This window comes from Nicotiana attenuata, unplaced genomic scaffold (genome assembly GCF_001879085.1).
Source record: "Nicotiana attenuata strain UT unplaced genomic scaffold, NIATTr2, whole genome shotgun sequence".
NCBI lineage: Eukaryota > Viridiplantae > Streptophyta > Magnoliopsida > Solanales > Solanaceae > Nicotiana > Nicotiana attenuata.
This window is the reverse complement of record NW_017670544.1, coordinates 376815-394908: the sequence shown is the minus strand read 5'-3', so window position 1 is coordinate 394908 and position 18094 is coordinate 376815. Positions and strand designations below refer to the sequence as shown.

At 36.6% G+C, this 18094-nt stretch overlaps 1 protein-coding gene across 1 annotated transcript; it reads right to left on the bottom strand.

Annotated features, from left to right (window-relative positions):
• Positions 1-8281: 8281 nt before the first annotated feature.
• LOC109240769 (GDSL esterase/lipase At4g16230-like) lies at positions 8282-16781 on the bottom strand. Its single transcript, XM_019407452.1, has 4 exons — positions 16328-16781; positions 13700-13933; positions 12616-12871; positions 8282-8794 (listed from the first exon to the last, which is right to left on the bottom strand). Exons 1-4 carry the CDS (start codon positions 16730-16732, stop codon positions 8562-8564), a joined length of 1128 nt encoding a protein of 375 aa, XP_019262997.1. The 5' UTR covers positions 16733-16781; the 3' UTR covers positions 8282-8561.
• Between the last annotated feature and the right edge of the window lie 1313 nt (positions 16782-18094).

The following is an 18094-nucleotide window of genomic DNA, read 5'->3' as shown; positions in this document are numbered from 1 at the left end:
GGGGGTGACATGACACGAAGAAGACAAGGAAAGGTTGGAAAGAAGAGGAGACGACTTTGACTTGTGGGTTTTACATTTCTTATTTGGACTTGAATCTTCATTTTGGAATTCGTATTTATGGAAGAATTGGTGTTTGGTTTGATTGATTGAAATTTGAAGCTAATAGTTATGTGTTGTGACTTAATTTTAGTAAAAAACAAATATTTGGAGTACGTTGGAATATCAAATATTCTTAGCATGTTTGGACATAAGAATTATTTTATTTTTCTGAAATTAGTATTTGGCCATAAAAATTTTAATTTTCATTTGTTTTGAAATATTTTGGAAATTTTAAAAACTCCAAAAGGCTGTTTTTCAAAATTTTCACTCGGATCACTCATAAAACTTAAAAAATAACCCAAAATTATATTCATGTCCAAACACAACTCTAATTTTCAAATACCATTTCCGCTTGAAAACAATTTCACTTTTTTTTAAAAATTTTACAATTCTTATGTCCAAACGCCCACTTTATCTCCACTTAAATTTTGCTAGCTTTTGGTCATAGATCCCAAATTTGTTTTAAAGAATACGATTTGGGTGAAGTTTGAAAGATGAAAATCTGTTTGGACATAATTTTTCAAAATATATTTCACTTCTTTTTTTTACAAAAATAAAATTTGACACATACCCATAAGTTCTACAAACTATTAAAAATACCCCACAATACCAAACAAACAAACTTGCTAATTCTTGTATAAGCAGAACCATCATCGATATCATTCATTATCATTATCACAAACCATAGTCATGAACATAGATAAGTTTGATACAAAATTATTATTTTTATAATGAACTACATAATACACTATACTAAAATCATAACTTGATATTTTAATATCAACTGCCAGTAACACAATTACTGCCACTATAATTCGTTAAATTGCAATAATTTACAAGATTCATCTGTCCAAAAGAAAATGATAGTTATTAGATGGTGGTTAGTTGGGTCATAATAGATGGTGAGTTTTTTTTATAAAATACAAAAGTTTGGGGTAATTTTTGAAATTGTTAAAAAATCCAAAAGTGATATTTTGGGCCAAAATATGTCTAGAAGTGTTTGATTTTGGAATTTTGTTTTCAAAAATTTTGTTTTCAAAATTTGCCAAAATATGGATAAAATCTATAAACAAACATGTTTTGCCAAAAAAAATTTGGAAAAAACTTGACAAAAACTATGGCTAAACGGGGCTTTGATTTTGGAATTTGCATTCGGCTGAAAGAGTTGGTGTTTCATTTAGTTGGTTGAAATTTGAGAATAGCAGTAATGTTTATAGAGTCAAACGTTTTAAGCGGTCAAGATAAATTAACTTACTTGAAGAATCATCACTTAACATATTTGAAAGTTTGGAATAGTCAAATAGCAAACAGAGGAAAACCAAATTCACGCAGGTGGACTGAGTAAAGGAAAATAAAAATAAAAACAAAAAAAGGGGGAAATATCGTATGATTTGGTCAAATTAGCCCGTGAGTTAAAGAATACATTTGCCTCAATTTACGTGTAAGAAAATAAGAAGGTTAAATCGCTTAATTTAAGAAAGTTTTTTATGCAATTTATGTTATAACAGTAGTATTGAATTGTGATATAAATTGTATCTGAACATTTACATTGCTCATATTAAAGCCTACTAACATCAGGAGTGGATAGTCGTTTAAATATGATTGTTTATCCGTAAAACGGTACAGTTGAATTTGTAACGCGGTTTATAGACGATCGAATCGATTTGATCCAAAAAGTGATAGAGAAATAAGATTAAAACTAAGATTCAACTAATAAAATTGAAGAAGATAACAAGTCTGGTTCCGAACTGAGCGTTTCCTAGAGCAAAGGCGAAAATAATAATAAAGCAATGATGAAGCTGTTAAATTGAGAGCTAAATAATGAAGTATGAGAGCAAAATAATAAAGTATAGCTTGTGTGTACAGAATATTTTTTTCCTTCCCTAGAATGACTGTTAACCCCACTATTTATAGCTCTACCTAAAAAACAAGATCATAGGATCAAGCTCCTCTTTAAACGAGAATAAAAGTGTCATTGATGAATATACAATGACAGACCTTTAATGTAAATATTCCCTGTAACGGATGCTCACTTAATGCTAGCGAATATTCCCTCATTGAATGATGTCTGATGGCAAACCTTTGAACTTCTACTGCCGACTACGTTCCCTTCGGTACCGGTCACACACATGTCGCATTCGGTATTAGTTGTTGCCTGACTCGTCTTTTGTCTATTTCGGTTCCATGCGTCATCTTTCCATTTGACCCCCTATTATCAACCAATTTTACCCCATACAGATAGTCCCCCTACTTTCCGGTGACGCAACTTAGTATTATCAGGAAGTAGGTGAAGATTTCTTTCTTGGCGGAAAAGTTCCTGAACAGTCTCTGATACTTGAAAGGACGCACGTCTTCTCGCATTTAATACCCCGAACACGTGTTGCCCCACGATTCAACCAATATTTTCACCAGTTTTCGAGGTAATCATGACCATGATTTTTGCTGTCTATCACTTCTTTGCTGCTCATCATCTTTTACTTCTTCACTCTCATAAATTTTCGTAAGTCTTCTTTCTTCTCTGCATTTGCTTAGAAACCTTTAACAACCTTCAACTTTCTCAGCAAGAACTTTTTCTTTTACAAACCTCTTACTACCATGTCTTCATATACTGCTTCCTTTGGTAATATCGTTCTATTCTTCGGTGGATGCCCGAAGAGAAACAAAGACTAGGAGGTTGATGTTGAGTTTGAACCTCCAACCGTAAGCACCATCATACCTCTTCAGCTCAGCATTGCAAACAACCTTCAAGAGAAATCTCTTTCTGCTACTTCTCAAGGCCACCGATTTTGGCCAGTTCGCAGGTTTTCCTCCTCCATTCGCCCTTGCAGTATCCCAACCGTGAAGGAGGACTGCAACTGCCCCAATATTAAAATCCTCGCCCTAGATATGGTAGAGCGAGCTACCTACTCCAGGAAGGAGTTTATGTATATCTATACGTATCCCTTTACCTTGGGTCCATTCTCTTTGGGGTCGAGTGAAGGGCTCGACCCAATAATATTAGAGTTTTTCCACCAATATCAGGTCTGCTTAGCACAAGCAGGCCCATCTATATGGCACATGGTGGCCTACCTTCATCAATTGTGCACTGAGACCGGAAAAACCTTAACTCTTGCATATATGATGAATCTTTACTCTCCCAAGATTTTCCGTAGGGGAGTAATAAATCTTAGCAAGTGTGGACACCACGCTCTCCTTACTAGTGTAGACGACGACAACGATCATGGATGGTGGAGCGATTTGTCGTTATTGCTACCAGGGACATCATCCCCACCAAAAATCCAGCCTTTCCCAAGTCATGGAACCTTTTTCGTAAGTTTTTGGTTTTCTGCTTCCTTTCTCCGTGAAAAAGGTCATTTCCCGCTTTTGCTAATTTTCTGTTTCCTTCGTTTCAGCTACTCGATGGAAACCGCCACGGGTTTAGGACCTGGACCAATGGGTTTAGGGAATTCTGGATATTATAACTCTAGAATCCCGATGGTGGAAGGAAATGGCTCCCAAATAAGGGTGGAAGGCCAAACACCATGGTAAGACAAGTCCTTTTTTATCCTTATTCGAACACAAGAAAACCCATGAATAAATTGCTAACTTCATTTTTGCCTAATACAGGGCTTTCCGAGGGGTTCTGTCATCTTCCATGAAGTCTATACCTTAGATGACCCCGAGGAGCTCAGGAGGGTGTTGCAAATGCCCCTGCCCGGAACTAAGCTCGTGGATCTGTTTGAGCCTCCGGTGAGGGTGCCTCCTCTCGGAGTCCCCAACTCGAGAGCAAGAAACCAAAGAGAAGACGCTCCTCCTCGGCTGGGACTCAAGAAAAGGGGGCAAAGAAAATGCCATCCAAGCCGGCCGCGGTGGTCCTCGTTGATGAAAGGGAAGCCAATGATGAAGAGGCTCCCCTCCAAAGGAGAAAATGATTTTCATAATCTTAACCGGACGCTCAGCCGGGAGAGCTTCAAACAACATTAGAGGAAACTCAGGCGCTTTAGAGTGAGATGGACCTGGTCGAGAATGCCGATTCTCGCTTCTCGGCCCCAATTGTTGTCTCTGGTCCAAGGAGTTCGGACCCTGAGCCTCTTCTGCCCCCAACCACTAAGCAAATCACAGCCAACACTCCTTCTGTCGCAGCTGCTTCTTCTCCTTCCACACTAGTGACTTCACGTCCACCGATACTAGCTGCTCCTTCGCCACCAACACCAACCGTATCTTCTCCACGGGTACCGGCTAATCAAGAAAGGGATGCATCTCCTCCTCGGTCTCCTGACCACAGGAACTTGGGGAGCACCTATGCTATACCTTCTCAAGATCCTCAAGGAAGACGGAAGTCCATTCTTTCAATCTCGAAGGAGTGTCATCTCCTCTCCAGGCCGGTGGAGCTTGTCAATTATATGAAGCCGCTGACTTCGGCGAAGATTGGAAGAAAATGAACTCCCTTTTTGGGAAGTGTCTGATAAAATAGTATGCACAGTGCGACGTAGGTATCATCCTAATTTCCTCCTATCTCCTTTTCCATTTCAACGCTGCAATGGTAACCTTAACTCTAACCTCGTCCTTTTAGGCTAACCTTCTTGCTTCCGAGGGCCTGAAAAGGTTGATCCTTGACAAACAAGCACTTGCTTCTGAGCGGGATCAACTTTTAGCTTAAAGGAACCCGCTTATCGCGTGCCTCCCGGTGCTGGAAGCAAAAGGCGCTTAGGTGGATGAGCTTGAGGCTCGCTTACAGAAAACCGATCAAGATAAAATGACCCATAGCCAAGAAGATTCCCAATTACACGAAAAGCTTCAAGAAACTAAGGCTAGGTGGGCCGAACTTCATGATGTTGTAATCGCTGATGCCGAGCATGAGTCTGCCTTCGAGGAGCAAATTAATAATCTCAAGGTTGACTTATTCTCCAAAATCGAGAAGGCCAACGCTACCAAGAAGAAGAGATCCAAAATAGCAGAGAGGCTCAAGAGGGTCATGGAGCAAAACCGGATCCACTCAACTACAAATATTGAGCTTAACTCCCGCCTCAGCGCCATGAAAGCCGAAAGGAAGGGCTTCAGACCGAAATTGATAAACTCCGAGCTCAACTCCAGTATTAGGAAGATCCATTGATTCATGAAGAGCTATGCCATGCACCATATGAAAAGGAAGATTTTTGAAGAAGCCAAAGCAGGCATTGTTGATATCGATGATTACATTGCAAAAGCTCGAGAATTGGAGTTAATTGCTCGCGAGAATCTTCCTGCTCGGCCCATTGTAACTGACTCCTCGAATACTAATACCGACTATTTTGGAACCGTAGGGGAGACAGAAGAAGATGAAGGCCCTGAGCCGATAGTGGATTCGCCTTCCTCCACCGACGAAAACGTAGATCCTTCTCTCCCTTCGGGTTTTGGCGGCAATGATGTGTAAAATTTTATACATACATACATACATATATACATATATATATATATACATATATATATATATACACACACACACACACACACACATATATATATATATATATATATATATATATATACGTGTGTGTGTGTGTGTGTCGCGCCCCTTTTTCTCGCGAAATCGGGTTTCGACACGTGACAACTCTTTTAAGAAAAGGGTTTTAAAAGAGAGAGAGAGAGAGAGAGAGAGAGAGAGAGAGAGAGAGAGAGAGAGAGAGAGAGAGAGAGTCACCACCTAACGGATTAAGGTGTGTTAGGGCACCTATTTACAGATAACTCTGGATTAACTAGTTGCGTCACCAAAAATCGGGTAAAGGCTCAAATTACCTTGAGCAGAAGGTGTTAGTCACTCCTCGAGGTCCACAATGATGGGTCCCGGACGAACTTGAATTATATGAATTAGTCTAACTGGAAGGACAAATAAATAATATGATTGATTTTTAAGCAAAGATGGGGGGTCCTAAGTTTTTTAGCCTAAAGGATCACCCCGTGCAACATAAATAATACTTCGTAACTCCCTCAAGGTGGGGTGTTACTCATATTATTCAGCGGGCACAGACTATCATCTCCTGCTACCCGATAACTATCTTTAAGTTGTTTACCTAAAGCGCACTAGTCAATTCTAAGTCCTACCCTATGCGTGCACCACCCGTCTCATGCCTAGGGTCCAGGAGGCATTTGGACCTCTATCTCAGGGTGGTTCTAGACTTTAACTTAGGCTGATCAAACATGAAAAATACTAGGCGGCATACAAAATATTTTGGACTTTCACTTATAAACAAATAAGGGCTCAAGTTGGCCTCCGCACTTAAACAACAAATGCACGCAAAGCCTGATTAACAAAGACAGTTGCAGATTTTAACAAGTTGAAGTTGCAGAAACCTATGGGCATGATCTCTATGTGATTCTGGATTTTAATAAGCAGGCAGTTTTCAATCTCTGAAACCTACATGGTTGCGTACTGATTACAGGTATAAGAGATAAGACCTATAGGCATGATTTCTAGTCGTGATAATTAGCACAGTGTGAAGGCTATTAAAGAAGCGAGTAGGACAATTAATTAAACTGATTCAGACCCCATAGGCATGAATTCTATAATTAAAACTGAAACTGATTTTAGATCCTATAGGCATGGTTTCTAATAGTTGATAGTTTGAGCTGATTTTATGCGTATTTGGCTCCTATATGCATGTTTTCGAGATAGACTGTGATGCAGCAACAAATTTAAGTAATTAAAATCCTATAGGCATGATATCTATTGAGCGTGGTGCAGGTTGTAAAGGGGTTATTAACATTCATTCCGTATAGGCATAATATCTAGTGATCGGACAGAAATGTATATAAGAGCAGGTAAAACATTTAGTCAAAGATCATGCTTGTACATGCATTAGGCAGGCTAAGTGAAGTGTGTGATTTCCTAATATCATGATTTCTATGGGGCTCAATATATAACAAACATATTGTCAAGTCCTATAGGCATGTTATCTACCCATGGCATATAGATATAGAATTCTACCCATCCCCTTTCCACTACACTCCAATTGTTTATACAAAGTATTACTACAGGACCAGATTAATAAGTAAAATAGTGATATTACATGGCATTAGACAGGTCTATAGCATGCCCAAACAAACAACTAAATACCAGCCTTGCTGGGCCTTCAATATTTCCAGCCTAGCATACCACACGATCATAGGTCCATAAGGAATTCTTTGATCTTGTCAAGGCTATAGAACTTGCGTTCTTGAAAGTTCTTGGAATTCTTTTCTTGAATTTTCCCATATCCTTTATTTTCTACACTTTAATTCTAGTTGATCAATTTCTTATTGTTTCCGCATTTACTTCTCAAATTCTTACTCTAGTTTGAATTCCAGACCTTGTTGTTATCAGGGACAACACTGAATGCAAAAGTTCTGCCGTTTGGTGCATCAACTATGTATGGTGTTGATATTTGTCACGTTTTTTAACGAATGCCTTTGCGTCCTATTCCATTTGGGCCAGTAGTAACCTGACCTGTTCAACTTTAGATCTAACGAGTCTGCACCAAAATGATTCCCACAAACTCCTTCGTGGACTTCCCTCATCACGTAGTCCACCTCCGAGGCCCCTAAACACCGAGCCAATGGTCCCTAGAACCACCTCCTATATAACTGCCCATTTACAAGGGAGTAACGTGCTGCTTTGGTCCACAGTGCCCTGGATACCTTTGGGTCCTCGAGTAATTTACCATGTCGAAGATACTCAAATTAAAGTTTCAGAAACTAAATTTTCAAAACGAAACAAAACTTTGAGCGGAGCTTATTAATGGAGCAGCTCTAAGAAAAGAGAGTCATGCGTGATAGTGCAAATAGTAGAAATAACACGGTATAGCCATTGTTAATGTTGCTACTTAAAACATAATTACAATTTAAACATTTGTGCAAATGTAATCCATTTCTAATTTACGCAGTAGAACCTTGCTTTTTCTGCAATTCCTTCGACTTCTCCTCTTATTCCTCCTCTTCTTGTGTTAAGAAAATATTGGTATAGTTCTAATAGCAAACGCTTTATCTAAAGTTTGAAATCTAACTGGCAAGTGGCCTGAAATTTGTAATTTCATCTTAAGACCTAGGAAGTTTTACTTGTTTTCTTTTGGAATGTTTTTCTTAATATTTTTCCAAAAGAACACTTGATTGATCAACACATAACTACGAGGCCTATTTGATCATGAAAAAGAGTAATATAACTTTTCCGTGCACAAAATTAATGTAAACCTTCTCAATAACGAGGAAATATTACAAAATAACTAGTCACAATATGAATAAAAGAAATGGCTACAATGGTCTTCTGTGTTTTGCATTATTGATCTCTTACGTCTTAACATAAAACTTATTGCGAGAACTAAAAGAACATTTGCAAGGGGCAAACTCTAAAAACTTGTGTTATGCAAAAGAAAAAAAGGGTCCTACATACTGCAATCATCGTACTAAAAATACATTTATACGCTAGTAAGTTCTACATAGTCTAAGAGAATTAGAACATGAAAAGCCATGTATTATTGTTCTGCGAGGTTTTTAACATTTGTAGGGTAGACTTCATCTTGAAGATCGGAAGCAAAGGCCTTGTTAGCAAGCACAACATTCACTGCTTCTGTGGGATGCAACCCATCAAACCACACATATTTGCTCCTCATTGAACAAACATTCCCTCCGGTTTTGCACAAAGTCTCAGTCCCACCTTCTTTTATTGTTGTAAGTTCACAACAAGAATGCCTTGTATCATTAAAATCTGTGTATGTAAATAGAAAAGACTTGTCACAATCGGTTAAAATATCAATCACTTTTTCGCTTAAATAATGACGAAATTATTTGCTTCATAGGATAAAAATGGGATATATTAAATGTAATATAAAATACATATTTTTGGTTTAAATTAGAACGATTTGGATGAGGTTGTGAGATGTATTCCTCACACCGAGAAGCTTTGCATAGGAGGAGACTTCAATAGCCACATCAGGTCTATGTCAAGAAGTTAAGATGATGTATATGGCGATTTTGGTTTTGAGGATAGGAATGAAGGAGGAGTTTCATTTTTGGACTCAAAGCATTTTGATTTGATGATAAGTAATTCGAGTTTTCCCAAGAAGGAGGAGCACTTGGTTACCTTCTATAGTATGGTGGCTAAGACTCAGATAGATTACTTGCTCTTTAGCAAAGGTGATAGAGGTCTGTGTAAGGACTGCAAGGTTATTCCGAATGAGAATCTTACAATACAACACAAGCTTTTGGCTATGGACTCCGAGATTAAAAGGAAGAGGCAAAAGAGAGTTGTGTATGGCTAACAAAAGAGAGTTGTGTATGGCTAACCAAGGATCAAATGGAGCAGTTTGAGTAAGGCCAAAGCTTAGGAGATGACGGAGAAGTTGATAGTGGCGGAGGCAGTGACGTAGCCAGAAATTTCGTTAAGGATGTTCAAACTTTGAACAAGTCAATAATTTTTTTTATCGATGAATGCTGTACCAAAATTTTTAGATCAAACTAAGCAACATTTAGCTAAACATTTATAAATCAAAATTAAAATAACAAAAAGACAATATCAGAAATTTTACTAATAAAATTAAGCATAAAACTAAAGGAAAGAGAGAGTCGAGAGGATTTGTAAATTGTAGAGAGGTTATTCTGAAGAAATTTTTGTGGAGCTTGAATTTTAAATTACAAAATTTATTTAAGAAATAACTTTTAGTCAAAAATTAATTTTAATTAGTTGTTTATTTCTACACAAATTTTAAGTTTTAAGAGTTATTTTATTAGAAAATCTTTTAGATCGAAAAAAGAATCAAATAGAGCATACCTGGTGGTCTCAGTTTAGTTTTGGTAAATAAAATGGGCAAAACTTTGAACCCATGAACAACACGTCACTTTGAACACCCTGAACTGCAAAACTAGCTCACTCAAGTGTGTTAAGGTTGTTTTATATATATATATATATATATATATATATATATATATATATATATATATATATATATATAATGTCTAACTTATATATGCAGTATAATTTTCCTGTGAAGGGTGTGCACTTGGCCATCCTTGGCATAGGGTGTTTACGCCACTGGGTGGAGGCTTGGGGTCGTAGTGGGGATGAAAACAGTGTGTGGGATAGGACAGCTAATTCATTAGGAAAGTAGCTAGGGAGGTGTTGGAGCTCTCGTGGGGCCACTTCGGTTGGCAACAAGGGGACCGGTGGTGGAATGAAGAGGTCCAACGGAAAGTAGAAGCCAAGAAGGTGTCCTACATGAAGCTAGTAAAGATAAAAGACAAGAAGGAAAAGAGGATAAATAGGGAGGTATATAAGATGACGAATAAGGAGCAAAGTTAGTGGTTTCGTCGGCAAAAACGGTTGTGTTGGAACACGTGTATGTAGATCTAGAGGACAAAGTTGGGGATAAGATGTTGTACAAGCTCGCTAATGTGAGAGAGAGGAGGACTCGAGACCTGGATCAAGTGAAGTACATCAAAGACAAGAAAGGCATAGTATAGGCGAGAACGCACACAATAGATAAAGATGGCACACGTATTTTCATAAACTCTTGAATGAAGAGGGGGACAAAAATATTATTTTAGGTGATTTAGAACACTCTGAAAGGTGTTGAGATTTTGGGTATTGTAGACGTATAAAGTTCGAGGAGGTTACGGAGGCTATGCATAAGAAGAGGAGGAAAAGAGAGACCGGGCCAGACGAAATTCCAATAAAATTTGGAAAAGCGCAGGCAAAGCAAGTATGGAGTGGCTAACTGGGTTATTTAATATTATTTTTAAGATGGAAAAGATGCTCGGAGAATAGAGGTGGAGCACGAAGATTCAATTGTACAAGAACAAGGGTGGTATTCAACACTGCAACAACTGTAAGGGTACCAAGCTACTTAGTCACATGATGAAAATTTGGGAAAAGTTGGTGGAGATGAGGTTGAGGAGTAGGCTGTCTATTTTCGAGAACCAATTCAGATTCATTGAGGAGTAATCTACTATAGAAGCCATTCATCTTGTTAGGCGATTGGTGGAACAATATAGGGAAAGGAAGAGAGACTCATATATAGTATTTATTAACCTAGAAAAAGCATACGATAAAGTTCTGAGGAAGGTTCTATGGAGATGTTTGGAGGCAATAGGTGTACCTGTAGCATATATTAGGGCGATTAAGGACATGTATGATGAGGCCAAAACTCGGGTAAGAGCAGTGGAAGGAGACTCAAGGTACTTTTCAGTAGTAACGGTGATGCACCAGAGATCAACCTTTAGCCAATTATTTTTGCCTTGGTGATGGATGTATTGATGCAATATATACAAGAGGAAGTGCCATGATGTATGTTATTTGCAAATTCCATAATATTAATTGATGAGACGCGCAGCGCAGTTAACCCGAGGCTGGAGGTTTGAAGAAAGACCCTAGAATCTCATGGCTTCAAGTTGAGCAGGACTAAGACGGAGTACTTGGAGTGCAAGTTGTATGATGTACTCCATGAGGCAGATGTGGGAGTAAGGGTTGATACACAAGTCATCCAAGTTTCAAGTATCTGGGATCAATAATTCAAGAAAATTGGGGGATTGTCGATGATATCACACATCGTATTAGAGTGGGGTGGATGAAATGAAAGCTCACATCCGATGTTTTGTATGATAAGAAGGTGCCACCAAAACTTAAAGGTAAGTTCTATAGAGTGCTTGTTAGAACATGTATGTTGTATGCAGCAAAGTGTTGGCAAGTCAAGAACCTCATGCTTAGAAGATGAAAGAAGCGAAAATGAGGATGTTGAGATGGATGGCCAAGATATGATTAGGAACAAAGTTATTCTGGACAAGATGGGAGTGGCTTTTATGGACAACAAATGAGGGAAGCGAGGCTGAAATGGTACAGTGCGAAGAGTAGATGCATAGATACCCCAAGTGAGGAAGTGCGAGAGGTCGGCCGTTGTGGATCTGAGGAGCGGTAGAGGTAAGCCGAAGTAGTATTGGGGAGAAGTGATTAAACATGACATGGCATGTCTCCAGCTTACCGAGGACATAACCCTAGATAGGAAGATATGGAGGTCGAAAATTATAGTAGAAAGTTAGCAGGCCGTCGAGTCTGGGACTCTGTACCTACTCTATCTTTTCAATACCAGTATTAGTATTATCATTTTAGTTTTTTTATTCTTTGATTTTTATTATTATATGTTATTCCCCTTGCTTTACTTATCTTAGTGCTTTGTTATTTGTGTTATTAATGTTCTTGTCTTTAGTATTTTCAATATGACCTCTTCATTACTGTTCTCCTGTTCAAACCTGCTGAAAATTATTTTTCTTGAGCCAAGAGTCTTTCGGAAACTGTCTTTATCTTCACAAGGTAGGAGTAAGATCTGCGTACACTTTACCCTCACCAAACACTACAATATGAGATTACACTGGGTATGCAGTTATTGTTGTTGTTTGAATTAGATTAAACTAAGATAAACTTTTATTTTAAAATTTTAACCTTGATTTTGCAAAAAGACTTAATTTGGGTAGGAGTTCATATGTGCCACAAAAAGAATATCCGGAAAATAAAAAAAGGAAAGAATTGAAAGTACTTACCATGTTGAGTAGGAGTTCGTATGATATCCCTAATGATCTTGTAAACATTAACATAGACTAGTTTAGAACCAGGCATTTTTTGCGTCATCTCATCGACCAAGCTCCTTAAGTTATTGTTGTAAAGACGTAGAGGTACATTTATTGTTTGTACGCAGTCGGGCATGGGAATGGGAATTCTTGCCCTAACCATTGGACTGCACCCATTCGGATATAATGACATTACCACAAATTTTCTTGCTCCCAAGTCGTACAACCTCTGCAAAATCAAATCATCCATAGTAAGATATTTTCTTTTCTATATTTCTTATAATTAGACGTCTAACTTTGATTTAACACAAATGTTAAATATATTATATAGTACTTTGTTTACTACTATCATAACTAGGATAGAAAAATTGCCAAATACTATAGTACCTTTTTTCCTTATGCCAAATAGTATAGTAAAAGTATGAAAATATGGACATGAGGTTTGGACTAGATTATTTTTCACCTCCAATTTTGCTTTAAAATCAAACTCTCCCTCCAACTACCAACAAGGGTTGTGGTAGAGTGCATACGCGGATCTAGAATTTTAGTTATATGGGTTCAACATTTAAATTTATGGATTCATATCTATTATTTATTGCAATTTTAGTGGTTTCTTACACATAAATTTATGCTCTGCATTGAAAGTACTGGGTTCAGTTGAACCCGATAGTTATATGGTTAATCCGCCCCTGGTGGAGGGGCAAGTACTCCTTCATCCAGAGGTCTCGGGTTCGAGTCCCTGGGTATGGAATCGTCTTTCTTAGGAAGCGCTTTACTCCAACGTAGGACTTCCCGACGCGAATCCAAATTCAGTCTGGCCCCAATGTGGGTGCGGGGAACCAAAAACACTCTCCTTCCAACTTTAAATATTAGACTTTCTCCTAACTATTCTTCTTGAAAAAAAAAAAGGAGTATAACAAATTTTTCTCATTTTCTTGCCTCAAACTATACCAAAACCTAAAGAAAACAAATACTGTATATATTTTTTAATTAAAATAATATAAGACCAAAAGTGGTTTAAAAAAAAAATGCAAGAAGAAGGTAGTTAGAGGCAGACCTGGATCTGGTGAGAGAGAGCATTGATCAACTTAGAAATGAAATCTGGAAGAGTGGCATTGTTGTTGGGGAAGTTCAAGAAGTAGTTGAGTGAAAAATCATTGCCTCCACTTCCCACAACAAACAGGTAATTTCCCAGTGCTTCTTTGGCATTGCATCCCAGCTGTACTTCCAACTCAGGCAATGTCACATTCTCTAAGTTTCTGATTTGTTCATTTAAGCTCATCACTTCCCCCTACAATAATTTAATTAAGAATCAAACGTCAATAATAATCTACAGTGGAACAAATTAAAAAGAAAATATTATTACATAAATTGCTACATAGATCTAGGATGGGATAATTGGAAAAGAATAGTCAAAATCGAGCCTACGTCTATTGCGTTGAATACTCTCATCGATACCACTAGACTATATGCTCTGATGGTCAATAAGAAGTCTTTTCTTCGAGTTTCTATATATAATTTTTTTTTTCATAATTAATTTTCTAATCTTGATAAGGAGACAATAAGACTAGGAGAAGCAAGAGAGAAGTACCAATTCAGGAGCGGCTCTAAAGGCTAAGACAGTAAGGTAATTGCCTTAGGCCCCCAAAATTTGAAGGCCCCAAATGTACTTTAAATTATTATTATTATTATATACTTTATAATTATAAAAGCGTTACAGTGTATTTTTTTTTTGTTATTTAATTGAGGTTATTTTATACAAATAAGTTCATAGATTATGACAATTTTCTTCAATCATTAATTAGTACATTTGTTTCACTCTTTAATTTTAATTTTATCCTCTTTATATAAGAATTAAGTGAAAAACTAGCCAGAAAAGAAAAAGGCATAAACCACATTAAAGGTGTTAACGATTGTTATTGGAGTGGCCATTTATGGTTACAAAGACTCTCTTTATTTGTGGTTATAACAACTTTTATTATCATAAGTAGGATATTACTTTAGATGCAGGAAAAAGAAATTATGGGTGATACATTATCTACCTTTCTCTATGAGATTGCTGTCAATTTTGTTGTGGTTTCTTAATTATTGCAGCCTATATAATTTGGTAAATTTTAAGAGAAAGATTTTTCTTGCTCAGAAAATCATAATCAAAGGTTATGTTTGGACTCAGAGCTTAAAACAGTTAATTGGAAACTATAGTATTATGTGGTTTGTAACTAACCAAAATTGTGAAATATAAGGAGGAAAATAAAAGGGCAGAGAATTTTGTAACATGTTAAGGGGACTGGGGACAGTTGTGGGGGATATTGATGTTTCTATTGAATAAAGGTTTGCATTCGAAGGCAGTATTAAGTGCTAAAAGTTTTAGGTAGTTTAATATTATGTTATGCAAATCACAAGCCTATATCGTAGAATAGATAAACGAACGAGGTGTTATGTACGCCTCTCCCTCCTCTATATTCTCTAATTAATTTTAAATTGTGGCTCACTAAAAGAGAAAGCGCTCACCATCAACAATTCGCTCGAATCCAAGACCATTGGTGAAAGGTGAAGGGATTCATTCATCTCATCGCACTCCTTGATGATTATCGGACTTTTAGAATGAGATATTAGCACGGTGTGATAACGTACCCACATATTCAGCAGAAAAAAGCCCTAGTTATAGATATTGGCACTAGATCGCCAATAAATATATATCACAACAATATTGTGTATATCAAAATGTATATCATAGCTTTATTTTCCTTCTTTGTGTATATATATATATATATATATATATATATATATATATATCTTCTTTGAATATATCTAAGTGCATAACACAAAAATAATTATATTATTTGTATATCACACTTATAATACATCAAAAATAATGTGTATATCACAACTTTATTTTTCTTCTTCGTGTTCAAAATTTTATTTTTATTCTTTGTATATCATAATATATATCAAAATTTTAGTTTTTCTTTGTATATCTCATTGTATTACACATAATTTTTTTTGTAGATATACACAAATATATATATGCTAAAATTTATTTTCCTTATTTGTATGCCAATTTCTCCTCCTTTATGGTCTTAAAAAAGTAGCAGCCAACTAACACTGAAATACATAGTGATATTGCACCCTCGCCTAATCTAGTCGAACCGTGGCGTTGAGGAACATAAAAAAAAGTTGACTTGAAATAATAAGTTGATGATTTGGAATAGCCTCAAATAATTTTCTCTCTAATTTTTGTATTGTCATTATGACACACGAATTGTTTTCGTTTAGTTTACGTGATCAATTGTCAATTGACTCTTGAAAAAGAAACCGTAAACTAAACATAAACAATTCGGATTTAAACTTTTTTTTTAACTAGTTGGAATTGAACCTAAGACCTTATGAAGATTTTGAACCCCCTTGACCACTAAACTACACTTTCAGATTGTGTTAAGGGGGTTCAAAACTTAATATATAGAGGTAAAAAACAGATTTCGCCTTATATATACAGTGTAATTTTTCGGCGAAGGGGGTTTGGGTGAACCCCTTCAGCCCCCTAAAGCAGTTGGGACTTTATATATGCTATGGCATGATCACAAACCACCTAAATTATATTACACCTTTTGATGACTCCAACGGAGAATATTTAATTTCTTCAAAATAAAAATCAAGAAAGAAAGAGAAAGTAGTATATACTCACAGAAACAGCACCAGTTTCATCAAGAATGCCAGAACCACCAGAAGCAAAGTTAACACCATGAACAATGCAACTTCCTTTAGTTTCTGGATCTTTAAATGTTGGAATTTGAGGAAGCTTTAGTTTCTCACCAATAAGATCAATCACATTCTTCCCATTTGTAAATCTACCACTTGGTCCCCTTACATAATCTACTCCATAAGGCAAGTAATTTGCTTTTGCTTTTGTTTTTTCAATAAAATTGTTGTTCCCATTATCAACTAATGAGCTGCCAAATACCATCATCCCTTGTATTTTTGTGCCTGATGCGCCAAATTTGCATTCACAGTTGCATGGAGATAAAAGATGAGCAAACAAAGAGAAGCTTAAGATGAGAAGAATTGGAGTTTTTTGCTTTTGATGAGACATAATAATGCAATTCGACTTGTTTATTTCCCTTGTGTTTTTTTCATCCTTTCCTTTTGTGTATGTTCCTTTTTATAGACAAATCAAAAAAATTGACTACCACTACTTTAAATGGATAGGAATAAAATACTATAATGATAAGTTAGAATTGAACACTAACTAACTCTGGAACTGTTGCCCCTTATTTTTCGTTTCTCATTTAACCTTTTTTTTTTCAACTGCACCTAGCTAGGCCTACCTCACCTCTAAAATAAATACTCCTACTACTATCTAAAATTACTGATTAAAAAGTTACTTTTAAAAACTTACTTTTCTTTCGTTGGTAACAAGAAAGTCACTCAGCTATTTTATTAATCGAAAAAGGGTCAAAACTACCCCTAGACTATTGGAGTTAGTACAATAATGTCCTCCGTCCACCTATTTTGAAAAAATTGCCCTCACCGTTATCTTTTCGGCTCAAGAATGCCCTTACGACTAACGGCCATGTTAGATAAAAACAAAATTTAATTAATTTCCACGTGTCATAACGGAAAAAAGGTCAAAACTGCCCCTAGACTATTGGAGTTGGTACAATAATACCCCCCATCTCAAAAAATCTCTCCCCCCCCCCACCCCACTCTCTCCCCCTAGCGTGTGTGCGTTCATATTTTTCTTGTTCTTCTCATCCTTTTTTTGACCTTGCACTCTATTTGAATAATCACTACAAACCATCATTAAAGTTTTATTTTCAGACAACCAAAATTTTTTATCACCAATACTTTACGTCATACAACTTTCAAAGACCCTGTTAGGCAAAAAAAAAACTTCCTTAATTTCCATGTGTCATCGTCCCATTGGCCTAACTTAAGACTCACCTAAATTGAAATAAATTCACCCACATTCTAAGACCCTTTTCCTCCGTTTCTTTCTCCTCTTTCTTTTAAAATTATTCCACCAACTAAAACTCTCATAACACCATTTTTTTTCCTAAGCAAACAAAACTCTCTCGTATAGTTAATCACCTTCTTCTTCCTATTTCTTTGTATATTAAATGTGCACATCAATACTCCTATTTTTTTTCATCACAGAAATATCATTCATCATCAATTTTTCTTACTACACTTTACTGCTTAACAATAAAGCTCAATCAAGTGTTTATTACAGTCACATTCACCAATAAGTCGTATTCTCTCATATTCTCAGGCATATGATCTCAAATATTTCTCTTGATTTAACCGTCTCTTTTTTAAAATTGGCGATGTTGATATAACCTGAAGAGCATCCACGTACAATAGCTTAATTTATGGACATGGTCGGATGTTCAGACTATGATGAGCCAATGAAGAAGAAAAAGGTCGAGGTCCGAGCAGAGACCAAATAAATCAT

What these genes read in the sequence shown, in the direction of transcription:
- LOC109240769 (XM_019407452.1), bottom strand. Translation starts at nt 16,732, where the DNA reads ATGTCTCATCAAAAGCAAAAAACTCCAATTCTTCTCATCTTAAGCTTC. An exon ending in ATGAAACTGGTGCTGTTTCT is followed by an intron (nt 13,934 to 16,327) that starts GTGAGTATATAC and finishes AAATTATTGTAG; the next exon opens with GGGGAAGTGATGAGCTTAAA. An exon ending in CTCTCTCTCACCAGATCCAG is followed by an intron (nt 12,872 to 13,699) that starts GTCTGCCTCTAA and finishes TTGATTTTGCAG; the next exon opens with AGGTTGTACGACTTGGGAGC.